Source organism: Callorhinus ursinus, unplaced genomic scaffold, assembly GCF_003265705.2.
Source record: "Callorhinus ursinus isolate GAN/ISIS: 27379988/994484 unplaced genomic scaffold, GSC_fseal_2.0 scaffold27, whole genome shotgun sequence".
Taxonomy (NCBI): Eukaryota; Metazoa; Chordata; class Mammalia; order Carnivora; family Otariidae; genus Callorhinus; species Callorhinus ursinus.
In genome coordinates, this window is record NW_027397089.1 from 12,642,079 (window position 1) to 12,670,061 (window position 27,983).

The 27,983-nt window shown below is 40.2% G+C and overlaps 1 protein-coding gene and 1 pseudogene across 2 annotated transcripts in view; both read left to right on the forward strand.

Moving 5' to 3' along the window:
- Window positions 1–27,983, forward strand: part of RECQL (RecQ like helicase) — a 54,011-nt gene that overhangs the window by 12,475 nt on the left and 13,553 nt on the right. The window contains exons 3-8 of one of the 2 annotated variants that reach the window (XM_073877874.1): window positions 2,726–2,955; window positions 9,521–9,718; window positions 10,594–10,773; window positions 12,907–13,013; window positions 19,684–19,882; window positions 27,511–27,677. In XM_073877874.1, coding sequence (XP_073733975.1) covers window positions 10,689–10,773; window positions 12,907–13,013; window positions 19,684–19,882; window positions 27,511–27,677 — 558 coding nt within the window. In that variant the 5' untranslated portion in view covers window positions 2,726–2,955; window positions 9,521–9,718; window positions 10,594–10,688. The remainder of the gene's footprint in view (window positions 1–2,725; window positions 2,956–9,520; window positions 9,719–10,593; window positions 10,774–12,906; window positions 13,014–19,683; window positions 19,883–27,510; window positions 27,678–27,983) is intronic. The other variant, XM_025879715.2, reaches the window with a different exon arrangement.
- Window positions 1–27,983, forward strand: part of LOC112830060 (cationic amino acid transporter 3 pseudogene) — a 110,038-nt pseudogene that overhangs the window by 12,441 nt on the left and 69,614 nt on the right.

Genomic DNA, 27,983 nt, shown 5'->3' on the forward strand with positions numbered 1-27,983 from the left:
TCCTTATTCTCTTGCTCTCTTTCCTGTGACTGATGAGTTTCTTTAGTGTTATGCTTGGCTCTCTTTTATTATTATTATTATTTATGTATCTATTAGAAGTTTTTGTTTTGTGGTCACCCAGAGGTTCATATATAACATCTTATGTGTATAGCAATTTTTATTAAGTTGATGGTCACTTAAGTTTGAACACATTCTAAAAGAACTTCAATTTTACTACCCTTCCTCACATTTTATGTGTGTGTTGTTATATTTTACATCTCTTTATTTTGTGAGTTTCCCTTAATTAATTTTTTAGATTAAATTGATTCACTACTTTTGTCTTTTACCCATACTAGCTTTATAAGTGATTTCTCTTACTATCTTACTGTATGTTCGATTTTACTTATAAGAATTTTTTCCCTTCATAATTTTTTTACTTGTAATTATGGCTTGTTCTTTCCCACCTAAAGAATTCTGCTTAACATTTCTTATAAGGCCAGTTTAGTAGTGATGAACTTTTTTACCTTTGTCCACAAACTCTATTTCTTCTTCATTTCTGAATGATGACCTTGCTGGGTAGACTATTCTTCATTGCAGGTTTTTTTCCTTTCAGCACCTTGAATGTATCATGCCACTCCCTTTTGGCTTGCAAAGTTTCTGCTGAAAAATCAGCTGATAGCCTTATGGGGTTTCTCTTCTATGTAGCTTTTTGCTTCTCTTGCTCCTTTTAAAACTCTATCTTTAATGTTTGCCATTTTAATTTTTATATGTCTTGATGTGGCCCTCCTTGGGTTCATCTTGTTAAGGGCTCTCTATGCTTCTTGAACTTGGATGTCTGTTTCCTTCCCCAGGTTAGGGAAGTTTTCAGCTATTATTTCTTTTAATAAATTTTCTGCCCCTTTTCTTTCTTCTCTGCTTTTGAGACCCCCTATAAATACAAATGTTATTGTGCTTGAGGTTATTGCAGAGGTCCCTTAATCTTATCCTGTGATCTCTTGATTCCTTCTACTATATTTTTTAATTTCAGTTATTCTATTCTTTACCTCTAATTGGTTTCTTTTTGTATTTTGTATCTCTTTGTTGAGGTTCTCACTGAGTTCATCCACTCTTTTTTCCATTCCAGTGAGCATCTTTATGACCATTACTTTGAACTCTTCATTAGATAGATTTGGTATATCCATTTCATTTAGTCCTTTTTCTGAGGTTTTGTCTTCTTCTGTTTGGAGCATATGCCTCTGTCTCATGTTTTTGACTTTCTGTGTTTGTTTCTGTGAATGAGGTAGAACAGCTACTTCTCCTAAACTTGAAGGAATGGTCTTGTGTATGTATGGTTGTCCTCTTGCAGACTGTGTGCCTGGTGACTTTCACTGGCTGGCTGGAGCTTTGGTGTGGGCCAGGGGTTCTGGGGCAGCCTGTGCTGGTGCTGCCTTTGGATGGCCAGAGCTAAAGTGGGCATTGGCTGGGACAGTCTCAGTCCTCTCCGTACAGATGGTGCCCTGGCAAGAGAGCTGAAGCTGAAGTGGGTACAATCCAGGGTGTATTGGGGTAGTTAGCATAGAGGGTGCCTGGCTGGAGCTGAAGTGGACATGAGCTGGTGTGCTGAGGCACCTACACTTGTGGCATCTTGGCAGGGCTGCTGGAACAGAGGCAGAATGTGGGGGGGGAGGGTCCCAGGGCATTCCATGTAGGGGGTGCCCTGGCAGGGCAGTAGTAGCCAAGATGAATGCAAGCCAGGGGTTCCTGTGGCACTGTGTGCAAGTGTTGCTCTTGTAGGGTGGCTGGAGTGGAAGAGACCATGAGCCAGGAGGTCCTGGAGTGCTGTGCACCATGGTATCCTCGCAAGTTATCTGGAGCCTATATGGTGCAGGTCTGGATTGTTCCAGGGTGCTTTGTGCCTATATCACTTCGCCAAGATGGCTGTAGCTGTAGTGAGTGCTGATCAGAAGTGTCCTAGCATGCATCGCACTGTGGCTGCCTTGGTAGATTGGCTTGGGATGATGTGGGCTAGGGGCCCAGGGCTCACTGAGGCAGTAGGCCGGATAGGGTGCCTGGACTGTGCTCCTATTCACATAATGAAGGTGGAGGGGAATGTAAACTCTGGCACTCACCAGCCCCTCCAATCCAGAGAGATTTACAGCAGCTTCTCTGCTATTTAGTGGAATTCTAGGGCTGGATTTTTTATATTCTAGTTGTTCTTTTAAACTGCGGCTCTTTTTTCTGGTCCCAGGGGATCCAGGGCTGGTGTGGCCCAGGCTCACTGAGGCAGCAGGCCAGCAATGGCATCTGAAACCTGCTCCTGTCTATACTATCACAGTGTACTGGGAACGTAAACCATGGCACTTGCCAGTCCCTCAGATCGGAGCTGCCCCACCATTTGGTAGTGTCCTAAGGCTGGTTCCTTTATATTCTGCTTTCCCTCTCAAACTGTGGCTTTTTTTTCTGTGTCCCAGGGCAGATAAAATTCAGGCTCTTCCTGTGTTGCTTTCTTGAATCGGAAGCTCTCTGTTAGGTAGGGCTTGATCAGAGAAGCAGAGGCACTGTGAGTGATATAAGGGATTTACTAGAGGGATTTAACCTTATGTGATTATGTGAAGTGGTCAAGCTCTTCCTTGGCATATATTTGCCTGTGTGTCTGGCACTGGGCCTGAAGTCAGCAGAGCCAGCAGTCAGGAAGAGAAGGCAGATACACAGTGGGGAGTGCAAAAACAAACTGCAGCCTGTGAAGTTGAATCCTTTTTCTTAACAGAACCTGCATTAGTCTCATTGCCTCAAAGTCTCCAATTTGAATGATGCAAGAGACCTGCCAAAAAGCCAGTGTACCTGCTCATGGAGTTGCATACTGCTTGGCTGAGGATTTAGAGAAGATGAAGGAGAACCCACAGGGTCTGGAGGAGCTGCAGACTCTGCAGACACTTTCCCCAAGGATATCTGACAGCAGCCAGAGTTGTGGGCTCAGTGCTGCCCTATGCCAGTGAGGTCACCAGGCATGACCTTACACTAACCTTTTTAAATTTGGAAAATAAGCCCACTGTTTCACTTCTGCTTTCCAGCTCTCTCTGGCTGCCCAAAAAAACACAACTGATCCTCTCCCTAAAGGGGGCACATATTCTCGTTATTCGTCTTTGGATGATGCTCATTCCTCCTCTTGCTCAGTCACATCCATCTTGGTTCAAAATCCTCTAACTTAAATCCTGAGATAAAGTCAGCTATATTAACACATTTTATTTTAGACATTGGGAGAATAGGAAAAGGGACCTAAATACATACATCCATACGTACATACCTACCACCACCAACAAAAAACTAAGGACTGTTATAGTCCTGTTTCGCATCTGGTCATGTGGTTATTTGGTGTTATTTTATAAATATCTTCTTCAGTTTCCCATTCCTTATTCCTTTGCTCTCAGCAGGCACCTCATCTAATCACAAATGTCTGGTGTGTGGACTTGCCTTAGCAGTTTGCTTGTATTTGGCTTTTGAGTTTTCCACTAACTTTAATCACAGGACATGGGAATACCAAAAGGTACCCTAGGGGATCCCCTACATTTCAGACCTACTCCTCCGTACTTCAGTAGTGTCACAGCAGTCCTATTTCTCTTGAATAGTCAGAATCACTCACCCCAGCCAGTACAGTAACCTGGTTCTTTGCCTGTTGATTCATTGGTATGAGGAGCTCAAAGTGGTCAAGACGCAGTCCACTTTCATTTAAATGGAGCCATTGCTTTTTCCCCTGGTGGAAGCATTCCTTCCTTGCTGAGACCTCTAAACCAGCAAAGTTCTAAGTTTCAGGGATGGGAAGCAAACATTTCACTAGTGGATCACTAGGAGGTAATAGCAAGAGGAGCCACTCCCATTTCCACCCCGATTCCTAGGCCCAAGAATCCTATCTATGGGACAAACCGTGCTGTTCACTGTTTTGGTAGGTAAGGGCAATTATACTGGCTTCCACTTGGTCTTTTCTTGCATAATAGTCCTTACTTATAGGCGAGGGGACCAATATGTGGATTTGATTAGTTGCTGAATTTATCTGTTCTAATAATACAATCTGGAACTGGGGAAATAATCACAGAGTGGGTTAGAGAACCTTCTGAGCCCACTGTGTGATGGACTGAGCAAAACTGCACTGGTCACGTGACTTGCATAAGTCCAGTCCCTGTTCTGACTGGTAGATCACCATGGCATTTCAATCATCCAGGAACTGTCAGTTCTGAGTTAATGTCCAATACTTTCTGAGAAGTTATTTTCCTTTCCCAAATACACAATTACCCTGATAAGTTGCTCTGGAGAACACTAGTGTGAAGATTTCCTACATAATTTTTTAGTTATGTAATAGAGGCCTTCCTCAAAGGGCCCCAACCTCTACTTTATTCAAGGGACTCTGGGTCTATAAATTTTGGCTCATTTCTGGGAACTGGTTGAAGGACTATGACACTTGTAGTGATTCAAGTCAAACTCATGTATACTGGAATCAGGGCTTTGTATTCTGCATTTTTAAATCAAATAATCTGTTGCAAAGTCATCTTGATCAACTAGCCAATGCCAGAATTCTCTTTGGGTCAGACCAGCCTGATTACTGTGTTGCTCTGTTGCATATTATAGCAACCACATGTACCTTTTCTTTGGTTGTGAACTGAATTGCTACCATTTAGCCCCCATACCTTGGAATCCATCATTCTCATTGATTCAGGTAGTTTAGTTCAAAGGCAGTACTTCCCATTGACATTCTTAGCTTACAGAAAACAGCCACTAAGAGCTCTTCAGGGATGCTGGGGCTCCCTCCTCTGGATCTTCCCTGGGGACAGCAAGAGAGTAGATGATCAGGTAGACTGAGACTTTGGCATTCCCATCTCCCTCAGCCTCTGGATCCATCCGTTAGGGTATAGCCAGGGAGTTCTAGCCCTTCAATGTCTTTGGAATCTACCCCTGTGTCATTCCAGCCCACCTTCTGATATTCATCTTTGGAGCCAGGTTTCTAGCAAGCAACTAAATAAATTATTAGAGCTACTCCTGGCCACTATATTTAACACAATAAACCAGAATTTCATATTGAGTCCATATCAGTAAATTTAGGTTCATTCAATATTTTATTCTGTTCACTCCGGCTTAGTACCCTTAGGATCTATTCCCACACATATTCCTTACTTTTCTGGTGATACAGGCATACCTCAGAGATCTTACAGTTTTGTTTCCAGCCACTACAATAAAGCCAATATCACAACAAGCAAGTCAAAGAATTATTTGGTTTCCCAGTACATATAAAAATTATATTTACACTAAACTGTGGTCTATTAAGTATACATTAGAATGTCTTAACAATGTTCATACCTTAATTAAAACCATGTTATTGCTGAAAAATGCTAGCTATCATCTGAGCTTTCAGTGAGTGTAATATTTTTTGCTGCTGAAGAGTCGTGCCTTGATGTTGATGGCTGCTACCTAATCAGTGTGGCGGTTGCTGAATGTTGGGGTGGCTGTGGCAATTTCTTAAAACAATAAAGTTTGCCACATCATAAACTTTTCCTCCCATGATTTTTCTGTACATGCGATAGCATTTTGCCCACAGTAGAACTTCTTTCAAAATTGGAGCCAATCCTCTCAAAGCCTGCTGCTTCTTTATCAACTAAGTTTATGTAATATTCTGAATCCTTTTTTGTCCTTTCAACAATCTTCACAGCATCTTTAGGAAACCACTTTCTTCACTCATCCATAAGATGACTCCTCTCTTTTAAAGTTTTATCATGAGGTTGCAGCAATTAACTTCAGGCTCCACTTCTCATTCTAGTTCTCTTGCTATTTCCACCATATCTGCAGTGACTTCCTCCACTGAAATCTTGAACCTCAAGGTCATCCGTGAGAGTTAGAATCAACTTCTTCTGAACTCCTGTTAATGTTGATGTTTTGACCTCTTCCCATGAATCGCAAATTTTCTGAATGGCATCTAGAGTGGCAAGCCCTTTCCAGAAGGTTTTCAGTTGACTTTGCCCAGATCCATCAGAGCAATCCCTATCTGTGGCAGCTGTAGCCTTATGAAATGTATTTTGTAAATAATAAGACTTGAAAGTCAAAAATTACTTATTGACCCATGGGTTGCAGATGGATGTTGTGTTTTCAGGCATGAAAATAAGATGAATCTCTTTGGACATCTCCATCAGAGCTCTTGGATGACTGGATGGATTGTCAATGAAAAAAAATATATTTTTTTCTGAACACTAGGTCTCAACAATGGGCTTAAAGTATATAGTAAACGCATTTAAATAGATGTGCTACCATCCAGGTTTACAGAACACAATTTAGCATAATTCTTGCCCCTGTGATTTTTGGAATGGTAAGTGAACATTGGCTCCATTACTTTGTAACGAGAGTCAGCCTATTTGAAGCTTTGCAGGCAGGCATTGACTTCTCTCTAGCTATTAAAGTCCTAGATGGCATCTTTTTTCCAATATAAGACTATTTTGTCTACAGTGAAAATCTGTTTAGGGTAACCACTTTCATTCATTATCTTAGCTAGATCTTGCAGATAGCTTGCTATAGCCTCTATATCAACACTTGCTTCACTTTACACTTTCACGTTATATAGATGATTTCTTTCCTTAACCTCATGAACCAACCTCTTCTAGCTTCATACTTTTCTTCTGCACCTTTGTTACCTTTCTGAGCTTTCATAGAATTGAAGAGAGTTGAGGCCTTGCTCTGGATTAGGCTTTGGCTTAGGGAAATGTTGTGGCTGGTTTGATCTTCTATCCAGACTACTAAACCTCTCTCCATATCAGCATTAAGACTGTTTCTCTTTCTTATCATTCATATGTTCACTGGCACTTTTAATTTCCTTCCAGAACTTTGCCCTTGCATTCACAACTTGGCTAACTGGCTCAAGAAGCCTAGCTTTCAGCCTGTGTTGGCTTTTGACATGGCTTCCTTACTAAGCTTAATCACTTCTAGGTTTTTATTTAAAGTGAGAGATGTACAACTCTTCCTTTCATTTGAACAGTTAGAGGCCATTGTAGGGTAACTGACTGGCCTAATTCCAGTGGGAATAGGGAAGGCCATGGGAGAGAGACTGGGGAATGGCTGGTTGGTAGAGCAGTTAGAATACATACACCATTTATTAAGATTTCTGTCCTATATGGGTGTAGTTTGTGGTTCCCCAAAGCGATTACAATAATAGTATCAAAGAGCACTGATTACAGATTACCATCACAATTGTAATAATAAAAAAGCTTCAAATATTACAAGAATTACCAAATATAATAGACATGCAGTGAGCAAAGGGTGTTAGAAAAATGGTGCCCATAGACCAGCTCAACACAGGTTGCCACAAACTGTCAAATTCTTAAAAAGCTCAATTTCTGCAAAACAGTAAAGAAAGCACAATAAAAAGGAATGCTTAAATATATTGGCAAGTGCAACTCTTGGTGCGTTTCATGTCTTTTCATGTGTCACTCATTTGTACATCATTCTCTCGGGCTTCCTATTCTTAAAGCACTGAGAGGTGGCAGGGCAGATTCTTAGTGGGGCTTAGCAATCCCTTGTGAGGCAACTGTCTCAGGAAAGACCATCACAGGCATTCAGACAGGGGGAAGCTGTCTGAGAAAGAGGAGGAAGGGCAAGAGAGAATGGCAGAATTGAGTGGTTTAAGGTCCCTTGCGTGCTTCATTGGAATCTGCCCAGATGTTCCCTTCCCAATTGCAGAGTCTCACTTCTTTCTAATCAGTGCCCTAACTTTAACATAAGAGTCTGTGCAAGGCTGGGAGTTCAGTTTGCACTGTAATTCAGCCACTTGCAGAATGTTGGTATTTAGTAATCTTGGCCCATAGTTACAGTCATAGAGACTTTGAGGTCCCTTTATGCAGATCCTGCATTTGTTCAGCTGCTTCAGGATATTTAGGAGCAGACAGTCAACCCCATTATTCTCACAAAAATGTTCTGTGATAGCAAACACTTGGTCACCCAAAGCCTTTCCCTCTCTAGATACTTAATTATTAGTGTCTAGATTATAATTTACATAACTTTGTCTACTGTGTGCCATGGAGTCCTACTGTCCCTTTTACCACTGCAGGGAAAGGGTCATTAATACCCTTAAATCTTTAAATCAGAGACTATTCTAGGTGGCATAGAAGCAATTTAGAGAACCTACTTTTAACTTTCTTTTTCTCTGGAACAACATTTGGCATTGGTTAGGGTTCAGAGAAGCTGAATCATTATGAGTGATATAAGGGATTTATTATAGGAATTAGCTCCTACGTGATCACAGGACGTGGTTAAGCAGTCAGCAGTGCCAGCAGTAGGGACAGGAAGATGGAGTGTGGGAGGGTAAAGAAGAGCTGAAACCAATGAGCACAAAGTGGAACCTGTCTGTCTCTTGCTTCCACTCATGTCGGTGTGTCATTGCCTCCAAGGCTCTGACTGCCAGGATGCTGGTGCCCTGCGGAAGGGCTGGTGCGCTTGCCATAGAAAATTGTACAAGAACATGGCCAACAATTCAGGGAAGCTGAAGAAGCTGTGGGCCAACCTGCTGCCCCAAAGAGATTCAGCAGGAGCTGGAGGAACTGGCTTCTGCCCGATGCCAAGAAGGTGAATGAGTCCCAACAGCACCTGACATTACACCAGCCATCTGAACGTAAAGCTGTTGCTGTTTCATTTCTGCCTTCCAAGTCTGAAGCAGAGTTCACTTGTGGCCAGTCCTAACCCAGAATCCTGGAAGGAAGTGAATGCTGGTAATTGGTACAGTACAAAGCCACCATAACATCCTATTTTAAATCATAACCATGAGGTTTCATCTTATGAAAATTTCAGGCCTTCAAGCTGGATTAATGCAGGCTGATGTTTTAGAAAGCACCAAGGACATCTTTAAAAAATTTTTAGTTTCTATTGTTGTGTCGAAAGTAATCTCTTTGACTTTAATACTCGGATTGCTTAGAATCATACTTAAGGCTGCTTTATAAATTATTTATGATGGAATTATAATGTCATTTCCAGTAGCACACTTGATTTCTCTTTTAGTTGTTACATCAGCTTGTTTATAATCACCGACTCCTTATCATGCCAACTATATGAACCCAAATATGAGTGTTTTTGTGAAATAATATCTAAGTAGTTAGGGGATTACTTTAAAATGCCTTCCTTTTGTTTCAAAGTCTGGTCACTTAAATGACTTAGGAGATTGTTGGACCGCTGTCCCACAATACAATAAAAGTAATAATGATCATTTATTAAATGCATAACTGTGTGCCAGGTACTATGTTAAGAACATTCCATATGTTATCTCACTTAATTCTTTAAAACAGTACTATGAAAGCTAGATATTACCCAGATGGGGAAATTTTCCAGATGGGGAAATTGAGGCTCGCTTAAGTACTTAGCCTGAGCTAAGAAGAGGATCTAAGATTTAACTCAGGTCGTGTGACTTCAACACACATGCCCTTAACCACCCTGCTCTACTACTATAAGTTTGTCTGTAATTTCAATGGTGAGGAATATCCAAAAATCAGTAGGGAAACCTAAAACTATTTAGTCATTGTATCTTTTTTTTCCTTCCTTATAGGTCTAACTGAAGAATTGGATTCTGTAACCAATGAACTACATGCAGTAGACATTCAAATTCAGGAACTTCTGGAAAGGCAACAAGAGCTTATTCAGAAAAAGAACATCCTAACAAACCAAATAAAGCAGAATTTAGAGGCTTCTGGTGCTGGGGAAAGCAGTGAATGGGATTCTTCACCTGCTGCTTGGAATAAAGAAGGTTTACTCTTTTTCTTTGCTAGTTTTGTTTCTGCTTGTTTCTTTATGTAGGAGTTAAATCATTGTTCCTGGACCAGTGCTTTCCACTGGCTGAGAGGGAAACTGGCCACTCTTTAAGCAGCATGGGAAACCAGTATGCAAACCATTCTTACCCATGTTCTTTTTGAATGAAGCTTTATTATTCAGACTTCATTATTTTTTTCCAAATCTGGTTCTAGCAGCATTAATCAATGCTTGGAAAAAGATTTTTAACTAAATTTTCTAAATTTTAACTAGAAAAAAATTAAACCATTAAGAAAAAAAGATAGACTCAAACTTCTTGCCAAAGTCTAGTTCATTTTCCTGCCCACCTTTCTTGATTCAAGATCTTGCCAAGCATCATGTTTATCACTGGCTGGCTATCACATTATAATGAAATACTATGACTCTCAAATTGCAATGCTTTTATGGGCTTTGCTTTCCAGGGATTCCCTTCTAAACAAGATATTTATATAGAAAAATTCCACATAATTTTTAACTTGATGATATTTGAGATTATTATGATCCTGTGAATTCCCTGATCAACATTCAGACTGTTTTTTAAAAACCTGTCAAGTACCTTCCTCTTCTGTGTAGGTTAATTCTCAACTGGCAAATGTTTTCATTTTTTCTGCTGTACTGTTTCTTATCATATAACATTAAATGTGTTTTTGCTTAGCTTCATGAGCTAAACTAATCTCAAAATTGTTAGTATAAAAGTTAAATTGTTAATACTATTTAAAGTCTTATATAAATTCTTACTTGTTTTTCTCTAGTATAAAAGCAGCAATTCATGTTTGTATCTCATTTATAATCCTAAATAGTTCTAATATATTAAACTTATTTTTCTCTGTCTAGATTTTCCCTGGTCTGGTAAAGTTAAGGATGTTCTGCAAAATGTCTTTAAACTGCAGAGGTTCAGACTGCTTCAACTTGAAACTATTAATGTAACAATGTCTGGAAAGGAAGTATTTCTTGTTATGCCTACGGGAGGTGGAAAGAGCTTATGCTACCAGTTACCAGCATTATGTTCAGATGGTATGTATTAATAAAAATTCATTTAAGTTGAAGAAATGCCATTTCTCTTTTAATTCCTTAAAAAAATCATTTCTAATCATACCTATGTAAAAATCAAGTGCAGTTTTATTTTATTTTTATGTTAATAGACATTTTAAAGGGTTCATTTAAAGAGGCAGTGTTAAAGAGTTTGAGTGGAATTAGTTCTTTTATCTCATTCTTAGAACATAATTAAAAAACATGTTGTAGGAGAAAAAGTACCAGAAAAGGAATCCATGGGCCTGGATTCTACTCCCAGATCTTTACTGAGTGTCGGCTGTGGTGTTAAGCACGGGAGATAACAGTAGTGAGAAAAACAGGCAAAGTTCTAGTTTTCACAGAGCTCACGGTGTAAAGTAGGGCTTTCTCAAACTAACGTGTAAGAATCGCTGGTGATGCGTTTAACGTGCAGATTCTGAGTTTGTGTGGGACCCAAAATCTTGCATGTCTAACAGGCTCCCAGGTGATACCCATGCTGCTGTTTGGGAACTAGCAAGGGTATAGAGCAGGGGTCAGCGGACTTTCCCTTAGGGAGGCAGTCAGTAAATGGGATAGGTGTGGTCCATATGGTCTCTGTGGCAGCTTCTGAACTCCGCCATTGTAGCATGAAAGCAGCCATAGACAACATGTAAACTAATGGATGTACCTGTGTTCCATTAAAATTTGAATTACCCAAACAAGCAGCTAGTCCTTAGTTTATTGACCCCCGTTTAGAGAATATAGGTAATTGTAAGCAATTGCAATAAAGGTTTTGTGATAAAGATTTTAATAGGGAATTAAGTTAGTACAAAGATCTGGCCTAGGGGCTGTTAGAAAAAGCTGCCCCGCCAACATGACATTTAAGCTAAAAGCTGAAGGATAAGTAGGCAAAGATAGGATAGGGGAGTAAGGAAAAGTGTTCATGCAGGGGAGCACTGTTTCTGAGCTCAAAAGTAAGAACATGCATTGTTGGGAGTATTCAGTAATGTGGAAGAATTTCAGTGTGGTAGGCAGTGAGGGGCAAGACTTGTGGAAAGAATCTTGATTATAAAAACTTCCTTAGATTAGTGGGAAACCAGTGAAGGGTTTTGTATAGATAAGAGACTAGTCAGAATTGTGCTTTAGAAGATAGAGGAATTCTAGAAATAATTAGGTAGATTCAGTAGGACTTGTTTTCATTGGATGCAGGGTGGCGGGGGTGGTAAGAGAAGGGATAGTCTAGAATGATGTCCAAATTCTAGGCTGGAACAAATGGTGAAGTTCACTGAAATAGGGTACATTTAGAGAAAGAACTGTGGGAATGGAGAGAGAGGGAAGATGAGTTGAGGAAGTAGAACTAGCGAATGGGACATTCTTTGGAAAGAATTGTTATGCACATAAAAGAGAGGGGGCCCTAAATTACCTGTCCAGGGTGTTTTAAAGATAAGGGAGACTTGCCCATGTTTAAATATAATGAGAACATATCACTGATGAAGGAGAATGTGAAAACACAGCGGAGACACTATTTGAGATAGCAAATCCCTGCTAAAGTCTGAATCTGAGTGTATTTTTTAATTGGTCTGCTCTCTGTCTGAGGTTATTTTAAGGAACAAACCAGAGACAGAAGTTAGTGATTCTAATAATGTAGAATAACTCTTAGAGCTGTGCACAATTTCAGTAATAAGAGAAAGGGGATATACTATCAGCATTTCATTCAGTCAGTAAACTGTTCACTGATTTCTACTTGGCATGTATTAACCTGGTACAGTAAGTAGAAGAATACTCATGTCACTATCATTTGTATTTATACAGGTTGCTGTGTTTTCTTTGGAAAGCTTTGGAATAACTTTTTCCTCGTATAACTGGACAGTATTTGACTAGATTATAATATTTTGCTAATGTAACCAATAGTGATTGTTAAAATAAGTAAAAATTCAGAATGGTATCTATTTTTATTTTTATAGTATTGAATGAGGGAAGAGATTTCTGTCTAATCTTATATTTGCTTATTTGGCTAATGATCATTTATTTATATCTATCTCTTCTATTAATAAGGATGAAAAATAGGTAGTATATTGATGTGATGCCCTCAGGTGAGTGGTTGAAACTTATTCTAGAGTAGTGTAAAATTTAAAGTAGACACTTTTTCTCTTTTAGGTTTTACCCTTGTGATTTGCCCATTGATCTCTCTTATGGAAGACCAGTTAATGGTTTTAAAACAATTAGGAATTTCAGCTACCATGTTAAATGCTTCTAGTTCTAAGGTATGCTTCTGCAGCTCTTTTTTTTTTTTTTTTTTTTTTAATTTAAACTCTTCACTGAAGTAGGAGCCTTGGTTACAACTGAGTTGGTTATAAAATTATAAAGTGATAACCATATGTGGAGTTGCAAACTACTGTTGATGGGCCAGTGTTAGCCCACTGCCTATTTTTATATGGTCTGTGAGCTAAGAATGGTGTGTGTGTGTATTTTTTTTTTTAATTTTCAGATTTTTATTTAAATTCTAGTTAACATACAGTGTAATATTGGTTTCAGGAGTAGAATTCAGTGGTTCATCACTTATATACAACAGCCAGTCCTCATCATAACAAATGCTCTCCTTAATTGCCATCACTCCTCTAGCCCATCCCCCACCCACCTCCCTCCGTCAGCCCTCAGTTTGTCAACCCTCAGTTTGTTCTCTATGGTTAAGAGTTTCTTATGGTTTGTTTCCCCCCTCCCATATGTTCATCTGTTGTTTCTTTTTTTTTTTTTTAAGATTTATTTATTTGTTTTAGAGAGTGAATATAAGCAGGGGGAGGGGCAGAGGGAGGGAGAGAGAGAGAATGCTCAGATTCCCTGGTGAGCACAGAGCTCGATCGGGGCTCGATCCCCCAACCCAGAGATAATGAACTGAGTGGAAACCAAGGGTCGGATGCTCAACCAGTTGAGCCACCCAGTCACCCCTGTTTTGTTTCTTAGATTCCACATATGAGTGGAATCATATGGTATTTGTCTTTCTCTGATTGACTTATTTCACGTAGCATAGGACACTCTAGCTCTATCCACATCCTTGCAAATGGCAAGATTTCATTCTTTTTGGTGGCTGAGTAATATTCCATTATAAATATTTGTATACACACACACACCCCACATCTTCTTTATCCATTCATCAGTTGATGGACATTTGGTCTCTTTCCATAGTTTGGCTATTGTTGATAATGCTGCTATAAACATCAGGGTGCATGTACCCTTTCGAATCTGTATTATCCTTTGGGTAAATACCTAGTAGTGCATTTGCTGGATTGTAGGGTAGTTCTATTTTTAACTTTTTGAGGAAACTGCATGCTGTTTTCCAGAGTGGCTGCGTCAGTGTACATTCCCACCAACAGTGTAAGAGGACTCCCCTTTCTCCACATCCTCACCAATACCTGTTGTTTTTTATGTTGTTAATTTTAGCCATTCTGACAGGTGTGAAGTGGTATCATCGTGGTTTTGATTTGTATTTCCCTGATGTTGAGTGATGTTGAGCATCTTTCCATGTGTCTGTTAGCCATCTGGATGTCTTCTTTGAAAAAATGTCTGTTCATGTCTACTGCCCATTTCTTAACCAGATTTTTGGGTATTGAGCTTGGTAAGTTCTTTATAAATTTTGGATACTAACCCTTTATCAGATATATCATTTGCAGATATCATCTCCTATTCTGTAGGCTGCCTTTTAGTTTTGTTGATTGTTTCTTTTGCTCTGCAGAAGCTTTTTATCCTGATGAAGTCCCAATAGTTCATTTTTCCTTTTGTTTCCCTTGCCTGTGGTGATGTGTCTAGGAAGAAGTTGCTAGGCTGATATCAAAGACATTGCTGCCTATGTTCTCCTCTAGGATTTTGATGGTTTCCTACTCACAGTTAGGTTCTTCATCCCTTTTGAATTTAATTTTGTGTATGGTGTAAGGAAGTGGTCCAGTTTCATTCTTCTGCATGTTGCTGTCCAGTTTTCCCAACACCATTTGTTGAAGAGACTGTCTTTTCTCCATTGCATATTCTTTCCTGCTTTGTCGAAGATTAGTTGACCATAGATCTGTGAGTCCATTTCTGGATTTTCTGTTCTGTTTCATTGATCTGTGTGTCTTTTTTTTGTGCCAGTACCATTCTGTCTTGATGACTACAGCTTTGTAATATAACTTGAAATCTGGAATCATGATGCCTCCAGCTTTGGTTTTCTTTTGCAGGGTTGGTTAGCTCTTTGGGTTTTTTTGTGGTTCCATACAAATTTTAAGATTGTTCTAGCTCTGGGAAAAGTGCTGGTGGTATTTTGGTAAGGATTGCATTAAATATGTAGATTGCTTTGGGCAGGGTGGTATAGACATTTTAACAATTTTCTTCCAATCCATGAACATGGAATGTTTTTCCATTTCTTTGTGTCCTCTTCAATTTCTTTTATAAGTCTTACAAAGTTTTTAGAGTACAGATCCTTTACCTCTTTGGTTAGGTTTATTCCTAGGTATCTTATGGTTTTTGGTGCAATTGTAAATGGGATTGATTCCTTGATTTCTTTTTCTGTTGTTTCATTATTGGTGTATGGAAATGGAACGGATTTCTCTACATTGCTTTTATATCCTGTGACTTTGCTGAATTCATGTATTAGTTCTAGCAATTTTTTGGTGGAGTCTTTTGGGTTTTCTACATAGAGTATCATGTCGTTTGCACATAGTAAAAGTTTGACTTCTTCCTTGCCAATTTGGATGCCTTTTATTTCTTTTTCTTGCCTGATTGCTGAGGCTGGGACTTCCCTTACTATGCTAAATAGTAATGCTGAGAGTGGATATCCCTATATTGATCCTGACTGTAGGGGAAAGCTCTCAGCTTTTCCCCGCTGAGGATATTAGTTGTGGGTCTTTCTTATATGGCCTTTATGATAATGAGGTATGTTCCATCTATCCCATCTTCGTTGAGGGTTTTTATCAAGAATGGATGCTATATTTTGTCAAGTGTTTTTTCTGTATCTATTGAGAGGATGATATGGTTCTTAGACTTTCTTCTATTAATGTGGTGTATCATGTTGATTGATTTGCAAATATTGAACCACCCCTGCAACCCAGGAATAAATCCTACTTGATCATGGTGAATAATTCTTTTAATGCACCATTGGATTCAATTGCTAGTATCTTGTTGAGAATTTTTGCATCCTTGTTTAGGGATGTTGGTCTGTAATTCTCCTTTTTAGTGGGATCTTTGGTTTTGGAATCAAGGTCATACCAGCCTTGTAGAATGAGTTTGGAAGTTTTCCTTCATTTCTGTTTTTGGAATAATATGAGAAGAATAGGTACTAACTTTTCTTTAAATGTCTGGTAGAATTCCCTTGGGAAGCCATCTGGCCTTAGACTTTTGTTTGTTGGGAAATATTTGATTACTGATTCAGTTTCTTTGCTGGTTATGGATCTGTTCAAATTTTCTGTTTCTTCCTGTCTTAGCTTTCATAGTTTGTATGTTTCTAGGAATTTGTGCATTTCTTCCAGATTGCCCAGTTTGTTGGCCTATAATTTTTCATAAATTCTAATTGTGTCTCTGTGGTATTAGTTGTGATCTCTCCTCTTTCATTCGTGATTTTATTTTTGGCCCTTTCTCTTTTTGATAAGTCTGGCTAGGGGTTTATCAGTTTTATTAATTCTTTCAAAGAACTGGCTCTTGATTTCATTGAACTGTTCTGTTTGTCATGTTTTCATTTTCATTTGCTTCCATGTACTTTTTAATTTCGTCTTAAATTTTCTGGTTGAACAATTCATTCTCTAGTAAGATGTTCTTTAACTTCCATGTATTTGTGGTCTTTCCAAATTTTTTCTTGTTGTTGACTTCAAGTTGCAGAGTGCTGTGATCTGAAAATCTGCATTGTATAATCTCAGTCTTTTTGTACTTGTTGAGGGCTGATTTTGACCCAGTATGTGGTCTTTTCTGGAGAATGTTCCATGTGCACTCGAAAAGAATGTGTATTCTGCTGCTTTAGGATGAAGTGTTCTGAATATATCTGTTACGTCCATCTGGTCCTGTGTGTCATTCAAAGCCATTATTTCCTTGTTGATTTTCTGCTTAGATGATCTGTCTTTTGCTGTTAGTGTCCTCTACTGTTATTGTATTATTGTCAATGAATTTCTTTATGTTTGTTATTAATTGATCCATATATTTGGGTGCTCCCAAGTTGGGGGCATATTTATAATGGTTAGATCTTCTTGATTGATAGACTCCTTAATTATGATATTAGTGCCCTTATTCATCTCTTGTTACAGTCTTTGGTTTAAAATCTAGTTTGTCTGGTATAAGTATGGCTAATCTGGCTTTCTTTTGACGTCCATTAGTATGTTAGGCGTTTCTCCATTCCCTCTCTTTCAATAGGCAGGTGTCTTTAGGTCTAAAATGAGCCTCTTGTAGGCAGTGTATAGATGGGTCTTGTTTTATCCTTTCTGATACCCTGTGTCTTTTGATTGGAGCAATTAGTCTATTTACATTCAGAGTGATTATTGAAAGATAAGAATTTAGTGCCATTGTGTTACCTGTAAAGTCGGTGGTTCTGGTGGTGTTCTCTGTTCCTTTCTAGTCTTTGCTGCTTGGTATTTATAAAAGTATATATACACTTTAAAGATTTATTTATTTCAGAGAGAGAAAGTGCACGCGGGTGCGGGCGGAGGAGCAGAGGGAGGAGATGGGGAGCACGCTCCCCACTGATTGTGGAACCTGACATGGGGCTCGATCCCACAATCCTGAGATCACGATCTGAGCTAAAACTAAGAGTCAGACACTCAACCAACTGAGCCACCAAGGCAGCTCTTGATTTTTATATTTTTGAATGTTTAAAAAAATGAATGAGAGTACTTTGTGAAGTGTGAAAATTATGTGAAATTTAGATTTCAGTGTCCATAAAGTTTTATTGGAACACAACCATGCTTATTCATTTATACGTTATCTACCACTGTTTCACACAATAATGGCAGAGTAGTTGTGTTATTGTATGGCCCACAAAACCTAATATTTACTACCTGGCACTTTACAGCAAACATTAGCTGACCTGTTTTATATTTTCTGTTAGAAAATGGTAAGAATTTCTAATTATGGAATATAATTAAATACAGATGGTGCATTACTAGCAAGGTACCCTTTCCCTGTGGAATTTCGTCTGTTTTGGAATGGACTCTTCATCTTTTGAATAAGCATTTCTCACCTATTCTTTTTTACAAAGGATGTTACTAAAATTTTCAAAAGATAGAAAAGTAGAATCATAATACAACTGCCAAGTACCCATTAGCCACCTTTAACAGTTATCAGCATATGACCAGTTTTTTTTCCATTTGTGCACCTGGAGTTTACCCCCCCCTTGATTGGTTTCTTCCTTTCCTTTTCCTTTTACTTTTCCTTTTCCTTTCCTTTCCTTCTTCTTTCCTTTCCTTTCCTTCTCTCTTTCTTTCTTTCTCTCTCTCTCTCTTTCTTTCTTTCTCTCTCTCTCTCTTTCCTTTCTTTCTTTCTTTTTCTTTCTTTTCCTTTTCCTTTCTTTCCTTTCTTTTCTTTCTTTCCCAGACATTATATCATTTCAGTTGTAACTCCTTCAGTATGTATGAGAAAGATATAATTACAATGACATCATCACACCTAAAACATTTAGTGTTGATTCATTAACATCATCAAGTAAAAATATTCTCATCCAAAATTTTTTTTTTAAATCGTGTTCCAGAATAGATTGATGGAGTATGTTGTATTTTGTTGGTTTTTCTGTAGGTTCCCCTTATTTCTTGTTTTTTCCCCATGCAAATTTAAATTAAATCAGGGTCTTTGTCTTGTAGTTCACTACATTTTGGTTTTCTGATTATCTCCTTGTGATGTTCAATTTGTTTTTTTTTAAGTATCATTATAAATTTATGGACATTGAACATATTTGTTAGATCTTAATCCATACTATTCTTTATTATGCTGAAATAGTCCTATGTTTGGGCAGTGAGCACCTCTTCAGGTTGGCTCCTGATTCTTTTTTCTTCACCCCATAGTTTTTGACTCCTTGCTTGCTTTTATGAAAAGTTACTCCATGCTCATTTTGCATATTTCCTTCCAGACCTGGTGTCAGCCATATCTCCAGGTAGCCGTGGTTCCTTTAGTTTTTCCCATCTATTTCTAGTTTTATTTAAACTCTCATGTCCAAATTGCTGTCTCATTCAACAGAATGAATGTGGAGAACATTGCTTTCTACTCCTGTATGTCCTTAATCCTGAAAAAGAGAGTAATAATAATAGAAAGCAGCTAGAAGTTGCAGATAACTAGAGGTTCATGGCACATCACTGCTGTTTGAAAAATTGGAGAGAAAAAAAAGAGAAAGGATGGGTCAAGGTCAAGTCCAGTTTTCTGTTTGTTTTCACTAGCGGTTCATAGACTGTGAATACAACTTTTCTTAACCTTGCTTCTCCACTTACTCTGCCAGAAGTTCTGGAGAGTCAGGGATTTTTTTTTAAGATTTTATTTATTTATTTATTTGATAGAGCAGGAGTTGGGGGGAGGGGCGGAGAGAGACGGACAAGCAGACTTGGCACTGTGCGCAGAGCCAACCTGGGGCTTGATCCCATGACCCTGAGATCATGACCTGAGCTGAAATCAAGAGTCGGACACCCAACCCACCGAGCCACCCAGGTGCCCCAGAGTGTTTTCATTTTTATTTTTTATTCTGTTTTTTTTTTTTTGTCAAATGAGATCATTCTTTTTATCAGCCTTTGGATACAAGTAAACATGTAAAATGCTATTTACAACTGCCCTGAAGTTTAGTACTGGGACATAGGCTCAGTTTTAATGAACTCAACATCTGCTAAAACAGTCTAAGGCTGTTGCTTGAGTAACTTTGAGTTTGAGTAACGAGCATCTTCATTTACTGCTTAGTATCCCAGTCTGCTAGCTTAGTTCCATAATTGTGTCTGTTTTTGCTTTCAATAGGAGCATGTGAAATGGGTTCATGCTGAAATGGTAAATAAAAACTCCAAGCTAAAGCTAATTTATGTGACCCCAGAGAAAATTGCAAAAAGCAAAATGTTCATGTCGAGACTAGAGAAAGCCTATGAAGCCAGAAGATTTACCCGGATTGCTGTGGATGAAGTTCATTGCTGTAGCCACTGGGGACATGATTTCAGACCTGGTATGTATGATGTATCTAGAACACTCCTTGATCCTAGGGACTATTTTCTTACTTACATGATGGAAATCCCTGCTTCCATTAAAATTATTTCCTTAGCCAGTTATTACTCATTTTCTCTTACCTTAATATAAGGGGAACCAAGAGACAGAGTCTTTAATCTCTTTATTCCCCTCCAGGGTAGCACTTAGTCTGATTGCCTTTATCCTTTGAAATGCATGTTTCTCAGCAACATGATTCTCTCCCACCTTTAGCCATAAAGGTTTGACACCGGGTTCTCCTTCGCATCCATTGAGGAATTCGTATCTGCTTTGGAGCTGTCTCCTTTAATCATCAGTCAGGGTCTCCGCCATCCATTTCCAGATACATACCCAACTACCACCACGGGGTTACAGTGCTGTGGGGTATTTTAGTAACCCCGTTCTTTACTCCTCCAACCTAATCCTGCAGTCATAGCTGGAAGCAGATCACCCGGACTTGCTCTGTGGAAAACAACCTTAAATTTAAGAAATCCTGTTCATGATTTCAACCTCATTTCTTTCTGAACTTGCTTTCACACACATATGGACCCCTAGGGTCCCCTTTAATCCCTCCGTGTATTTGTCCACAGCTCCAGATGCCACCTGATGGTCACTCTCTCCTTCCAGACTCTGCTGTTGCCACTTGTTTCTCGTGGTTTGCCTGGCATTTTACCTGCCTCAGGCTCTGTGCCAGACTGAGTTGCTGGACCGCTCCCGGCTTCTGCTTCCCCCATTTGTGCTGTTTCAGTACTAAACGCTGCCAGGAAAAAATTGCACAGCTGCATTCATTTCCACCTCAGGTCGATTTCAATCAGACTCCGCTGTGTTTTACTTGTCCCTGATGCGTCTCCTGTAAGCATTTCTCCCAGCAAGCTTTTCGTGCCTTTAGGTCCTCCTTCTACTTAGTGGATGCCTCCTGGTCCCCAGGAAATAGGTGCCAGCAGGTCTGGAGGTCTCCTCTTTCTCCTTCCATACATTAGTAAGCTTGTTTTCTCTTCTTAAGGTAAAAGAGACCATTTCTTGTAAGGGTTACCATGACTCCTCCCACTTCATCCTCTCCTGCCTTCTTAAGATCTTGCTCTGTCAAAGTCTTCACTCCTGCATCGTTTTTTAAAATGTTTAAATTTTTTTAAAAAGATTTATTTATCTGAGAGAGAGCGAGCGAGCACACAAGTGGGGGGAGGGGCAAAGGGAGAAGCAGGCTTCCTGCTGAGCCGGGAGCCTGATGGGGGCTCGATCCCAGGACCCTGGGATCATGACCTGAGCCAAAGGCAGACCCTTAACTGACTGAGCCACGCAGGCACCCCATCTTTTTTTTTTTTTTTAAGATTTTATTTATTTATTTAACTTGAGAGAGGGAGAGAATGAGTGAGCGAGGGGGAGGGGGAGGAGCAGAGGGAGAGGGAAAAGCCGACTCTGCCCTGAGCCTGGAGCACATCACTGGGCTCCATCTCACAACCTGAGATCATGACCTGAGACAAAATCAAGAGTCAGACACTCAACTGAGCCCCCAGGTGTCTCTCCTGAATCTTAAGACTCTCTAAAAACAAAGAAACTGAACTAGGCTTCGACCTTTCCCACCCCTTTATGGTGTTGTCCTGGTTCTGCTCTTCCTTTCGCCTCATCCTCTGAACTCACCATCTGTTTCTCACCTTCCTTCCTTTCCGAATTCACTGAGTCACTTCTGCCTCACAGGTGACCGTGGCCCCCCACTCCTCACTGGCTTAGTCCAGGGGGCTGGTCTGCATTCCTCTTCCCGATTAACTTCTGGAGCAGGAGGAGCGTTTCCTGGTTCACCTCTCTCCTTGCCCCTTGCTCCCGTGGTTACTGTGGTTACTGTGACAGAGGCTTTGACAGGGTTCCTCTGCGTTCTCACTGCCTTCGTTCTCCTTCCTTTGCTGCCACCCTGAATGTTAGTGTTCCCTGCGGTTCTGATCTGTTCTCACCTTTTCTTACACTTCCCCAGACATGGTGGACTCGTGGCCTGAGGACACAGTTCTCTACCTTCAGAATTATTGGGGGCACAGTTATGTTTTTTTTTTTTAAGTTTTGATTTAAATGCCTTAGGCAGTATATATACTGTCCTTTCAACTGGAGACCCCACCATGTTAATCAGACTACTCCAAAGAGTTGTCTGCAGCTACTGAAAATATCAGGTTTCTCACCTTTGCCGTATATTTCCAGCCTCAGTGGTCTGATCGCTTCGGATGAGAACCCTTGCTTGTGTGTTACCATCACTTGCATTGTCTCTGCAGATAAGCTGCCACCTGTCATCAGTTGTTCCCGTATCTAGTCCTCTTCCTCTTCAGCTGCAGATTTATGTTCCTAATTGTTTATTGGAAATGTGTACCCATTTTTTTCCTTCTTTTTATTATTATGTTATGTTAGTCACCATACATTACATCATTAGTTTTTGATGTAGTGTTCCATGATTCATTGTCTGTGCATAACACCCAGTGCTCCATGCAGAACGTGCCCTCTTTAATACCCATCACCAGGCTAACCCATCCCCCCACCCCCCTCCCCTCTAGAACCCTCAGTTTGTTTCTCAGAGTCCATCGTCTCTCATGGTTCATCTCCCCCTCCGATTTCCCCGCCTTCATTCTTCCCTTCCTACCCATTTTTAAAAAATGTTTAATTGAGATATAATTGACATACAACCTTGTATTAGTCTTAGTTGTATAAGATAGTAGTTATATAACTAAAAGTTTGTACCTTTTGACCCCCTTCACCCATTTTGCCCACCCCCATCCCTCACCTCTGGCAACCACCAGTGTGTTCTCTGTATCTTTGAGGTGGTTTTTTTTTTAAAGATTCCACATATAAGTGATATCATATTAGTGTTTGTCTTTCTCTTATATCACTTAGCATAATGCTCTCAGGGTTCATCCATGTTGTTGCAAGTAGCAGAATTTCCTTATTTTTTAAGGCCAAATAGTATTGCATTGTGTGTCTATGTATATATACATACCGTATTTTCTTTATTCATGTATCAGTGCATGCTTAGATTGTTTCCGTGCGTTGGCTATTATACATAATGCTCCAGTGAATATAGAGGTGTAGATATCTTTTCAAGATAGTGGTTTTGTTTCCTTTGGATACAATACCCAGAAGTGGAATTGTTGGGTCATATGGTAATTTTATTTTTAAATTTTTGATGAACCTCCACACTTTTTTTCCCCCTTTTTTAAACATTTATTTATTTTAGAGAGAGAGTACACATGCTTACAGTAGTGGAGGGAGGGGCAGAGAGAAGCAGACTCCCTGCTGAGTGCAGAGCCCATCGTGGGGCTTGATATCATGACTCTGAGATCATGACCTGAGCCGAAATCATGAGTCAGATGGTTCACCGACTGAGCCACCCAGGTGCCCCTGATATTGTCTTCCATAGTGGCTGTACAATACCATAGTGGCTGTACCAACAGTGCACCAGGGTTCTCTTTTCTCCCATGCTTTGTTATTTGATGATAGCCATCCTAACAAGTGTGAAGTGATATTTCATTGTGGTTTTGATTTGCATTTCGTGATGATTAGTGATGCTGAAGACCTTTTCAGGTACCTCTTGGCTATTTGTATGTCTTCTCTAGAAAAATGTCTATCCAGATCCTCTGCCTATTTTTGAATCAGATTTTTGGGTTTTTTTTCTGCTGTTGAGTTGAATGAGTTCTTTGTATAGTTTTTATGTTAACCTTTTATCATATAGTTGCAAATATTTTCTCCTAGTCTATAGGTTTCTTTTTTGTTATGTTGATGGTTTCCTTTGCTGTACAAAAGCGTTTTATAGTTTTATGTAGTCCCACTTACACATTTTTGCTTTTGTTTCCTTTGCTTTTTTTATGTCAGATCCAGTAAATCATTGCCAAGTCAGTGTCTGGAGCTTATTCCCTATTTTTTTTCTGGTACTGTTATGGTTCCAAGTGTTATGTTCAAGGCTAATCCATTTTGAGTTGAGTTGTATATGGTATAAGGTTTCAGTTTCATTTCTTTTGCATGTGGCTCTCTAGTTTTCCCAATACCATTTATCGAGGAGTCTGTTGCTTCTCCATTGTATATTCTTGATGCCTTTGTCATAAATTAATTGGCTGTATATGTATGGGTTTATTTTTGGGTTCTTTATTCTGTTTTGTTGATCCATGTTTGTGTCTTAATGCTAATACCATACCATTTTGATTACTATCACTTTGTGATATGGTTTGAAATCAGGAAGTTTGATGCTTCCAGCTTTGTTCTTCTTTGTTAGGATTGCCTAGGCTATTGGGGTCCTTTTGTGGTTCCATACAAATTTTAGGTTTGTTGTTTCTAGTTCTGTGAAAAATGCCGTTGGACTCTTGATAGGGATTGCATTGAATCTGTTGATTGCTCTGGGTATATGGATATTTTAACAGTGCTAAATCTTCTAGTTCATAGACACAGAATATCTTTCCATTTATTTGTGTTATTTTCAATTGCTTGTATCAGTGTCTTACAGTTTTCAAAAGTGTATAGGTCTTTACTTCCTTGGTTACATTTATCCCTTGGCATTTTATTCTTGATGCAATTGTAAATGGAATTGTTTTCTTAATTTCTCTTTCTAATAGTCTGTTATTAGTATATAGAAACACAACAGGGGCACCTGGGTGGCTCAGTTGGTTAAGTGTCTGCCTTTGGCTCAGGTCATGATCCCAGGGTCCTGGGATTGAGCCCGTCAGTCTCCCTGCTCAGCGGAGAGCCTGCTTCTCCTTCCTCCTCTGCCACTCCCCTTGCTTGTACTCTCTTTCTCTGTCAAATAAATAATCTTTAAAAAAAAAAAAAACACAACTGATTTTTGTGTTTTCATTTTGTCTTCTACAAATTTTCTATATATAATTGCATGTCATCTGCAAATAGTGACAGTTCAGCTTATTCTGTTTCAATTTGGATGTCTTTTATTTTTCTTGCCCAGTTTCTCTGGCTAGGACTTCCAGTACTATGTTGAATAAGAGTAGTGAGAGTGTGCATCTTGTCTTTTTGCTGAACAGGAAGACAAAGTTGGAAGTAATAAGCTTGAGAGGAGGGTCTTTGTGGAGCTGAAACTCTGACCTCTGAGGAGGTACAGCTCCCTGGTGCTGGTGTCTCTTAGAGGAGGCCGGGGGGTGGGGGGACCTGTGATGAAGCGGGTTCTCCAAACCTTGGAAAAATAGCCAACTGTTTAGCTGCTCCTATGAAGACACAGTGCTGCTGTAGGGATGAAGAAGCCTTCTGGGTGATGTTCTTGAGAACACAAGCAAGCCTACAGGAAGCAAAAAGGAAGGAACAAGACCCTTCTTCCTCCCCCAGCCTCATACTCTGTCCTTCTAGGGCCACCTGGCAAAGCAGATATGGAGTGTGCAGATTGCCCGCTCCAGCGCCGCAGAGCAGGTTATAGAAGGGTGGAGTTGGAGCTGAGAACAAATAATGTAATAGTGGCACATCATGCTTGGTTCATCCTACCTCTGCAGATCCAGTCCATCACCAAGTCCTGTCAACTCTACCTCTGAACCGAATCTCAAGTTTGTCCACTTCTCTTTGTCAGTACTGCGGTCTCTTAGGTCCACTTGGGTTCCTTTCCACTGGCTTACTACAATGGCTCAATCACTAGTCTGTGATTCCAGTCTTACTCTTTTATAGTTCATTCCCCACACAGTAACCAAAGTGGTCTTTTCTATGTATAAATCAAACCCTGTACTTCCCTTCCTAAACTACCTGGCAGATCTTCTTTGTACTTAGAATAAATTCCATATTTTTTTTAAGATTTTATTTATGTATTAGAGAGAGAGAGAGTGCAGGAGCAGAGGGAGAGGGAGAAGCAGACTTCCCGCTGAGCAGGGAGCTCGATGCGGGCCTCGATCCCAGGACCCTGGGATCATGACCTGAGCTGAAGGCAGACGCCTAACCAACTGAGCCACCCAGGCGCCCCATAAATTCCATATTCTTAACTGGGGTCCATAAGGCGATATGTGGTCTGTCCTGTTTGTCTCTACCCGATTTCCTATTCTTCCTTCCTCCCTCCTTATATTCCTGATAAACTGGGCTTACCACTGTGAGTCCTTCTCACTCTCTGATAATAACATACTTACTGATTTACTCTGTTTTGTTTGGTTTCTTTGCTTGAATTATACTTCCATTAACGTAACATCCTTGTTTTGTTCACCACTTAATCTTCAGTACCTGGAGACATGCTTGGCACAAATGGATGAATCTTGGATTCTTTCCCTCCCCTTCCCTCCGCCTGCTCCCCACTCCGTCTTCCCCAGGGCCCATATCCCAATAGTCACCAGAACCTATGGGGTTCTAGTTCTTGGGTTTCTACTGTGAATGGCAGGTGATGAGGGATTTATGTTAGGAAGCAAACCCTGTACAGTGGTATGAGGACGGGGGATGTAAAGGATGGAGGATCAGAGAAAAGTCCCTGGTTTCCTGAAGCACTGGTGTGGGAGATCAACTAGAGCTTGTAGGGGAGTCCAACTGGCATGGCCAGTGCCAGAGGGAGCCACAAAGGGGAAGCTCATGAGAGGTCTCTGGTAAGATCTCTGAATAGCTGTCAGCGCTGTGGGTCTGCTACCAAGCATGTAGTGGGGCCTGTTGGTGGGCAAGGCCTATAGTTGGGAAGAAGTGCAAAAAAAACCTAGGACAAGCTAGAACTGGCTGGGCACCTGTGCATCTATCCCTCTTCCCATCTGCCTGGAAAGATCTTCAGAGAGTCATGGTAGCTGGTAGTTCACTTCTGCCTGCCCCACCTTGCACAAGGTCCTCTTTTGGGCCAGCTCTCACCTGGAGCCATACAGGGAACGTGGTTCCCAGCTTCCTAGAGTTGACAGTAGATGCACCCAGCTCGACACCCTGTGAGTTAGCCCGACGGACCTGCTGGCTGTTGTCTGACTATGACAGGTCATTTCATGCCGGCGTCTTTGCAATGTATGTGCTTTGTCTCTGCCTGGTGGTTTCTTCTGCCCTTCCTAGTGAGTTTCTCATGTCCTTCAAGACCCAACTCAAATGTTACCTTCACGACTTCCCCAACCACAACCTTCTCTGTTTTCATAGTAGTCCTCTAGCTTTGCATTTAGCAGTTTCGACCACAGTTCCTTTCCACTTTCTCCAATTAGTTCAGGTACTTAAGGACAACTTGTCTAGTGATGGAAACGTTCATGACAAACACGAGCCCAGAATGGTTTCCCAGAAATAAGTTCTGTCAAAACCAGCGCATTCACCAAAAGCTTTCTGGTCTGATTTTGCCACACTTGGAAGATAGTGGTGGTAGCAGGGATACCTTACCTCTTGTCAGTGGTAAGAGATTCCACATGCTATGGCCACTGCCACTGCCTCTTGAAGTCACTGGTCAGAGGGTGCAGACCAGCACACAGCTTACTGGAAATAGTATTAGTTTTAGTATTCCCTCTCTTCAACAGCGAGTTTGCCTACGGGCCAGAACAGTGTTTCTGAAGAACCAGTTAGAAGTGGCCTGCCTACTCCAAAAGGCCAGGCAGCCAACTGCAGATTAGATATCTCGAGCTGGGGAAAGAAAATCCAGCAACCATTGCTTAACTGCGTTATGGTAAGATGTCATTTACTCCTTAAGGATAGGAAGTGGGCCACTTGGTGTTTTCTCTTTTCCAGATTACAAGGCACTTGGTATCTTGAAGCGGCAGTTCCCTAACACCGCACTAATAGGGCTGACTGCAACTGCGACAAGCCATGTTCTGAAGGATGCCCAGAAAATACTGTGTGTGGAGAAGTGTTTTACTTTCACAGCTTCTTTTAATCGGCCGAATCTTTATTATGAGGTAACTTTTGTGTCACTTTATTACTTTTGTGAAGGATTGCAGTGGAGGTTACCTTTTCATTATGTTTCTTTACGTGAGTAACAATTAACTCTGTTTAAAAGTTTTTAAAATCAGGAGGCAATTATAAGCAGATCAGTAATTAATGCTTTCTTCGTGTATCTCTGTTGCTGCATAAATCCTTTGCTGGGTTAAATAAAAGACATCACCTTGTGAAATTGTTGCATGTTCTTGTGCAGGGATGGAGGGAAGGCATAGATTGATACCAAGGACCCTAATGACATTTCTTGAAGTTACTTACAAAATAAT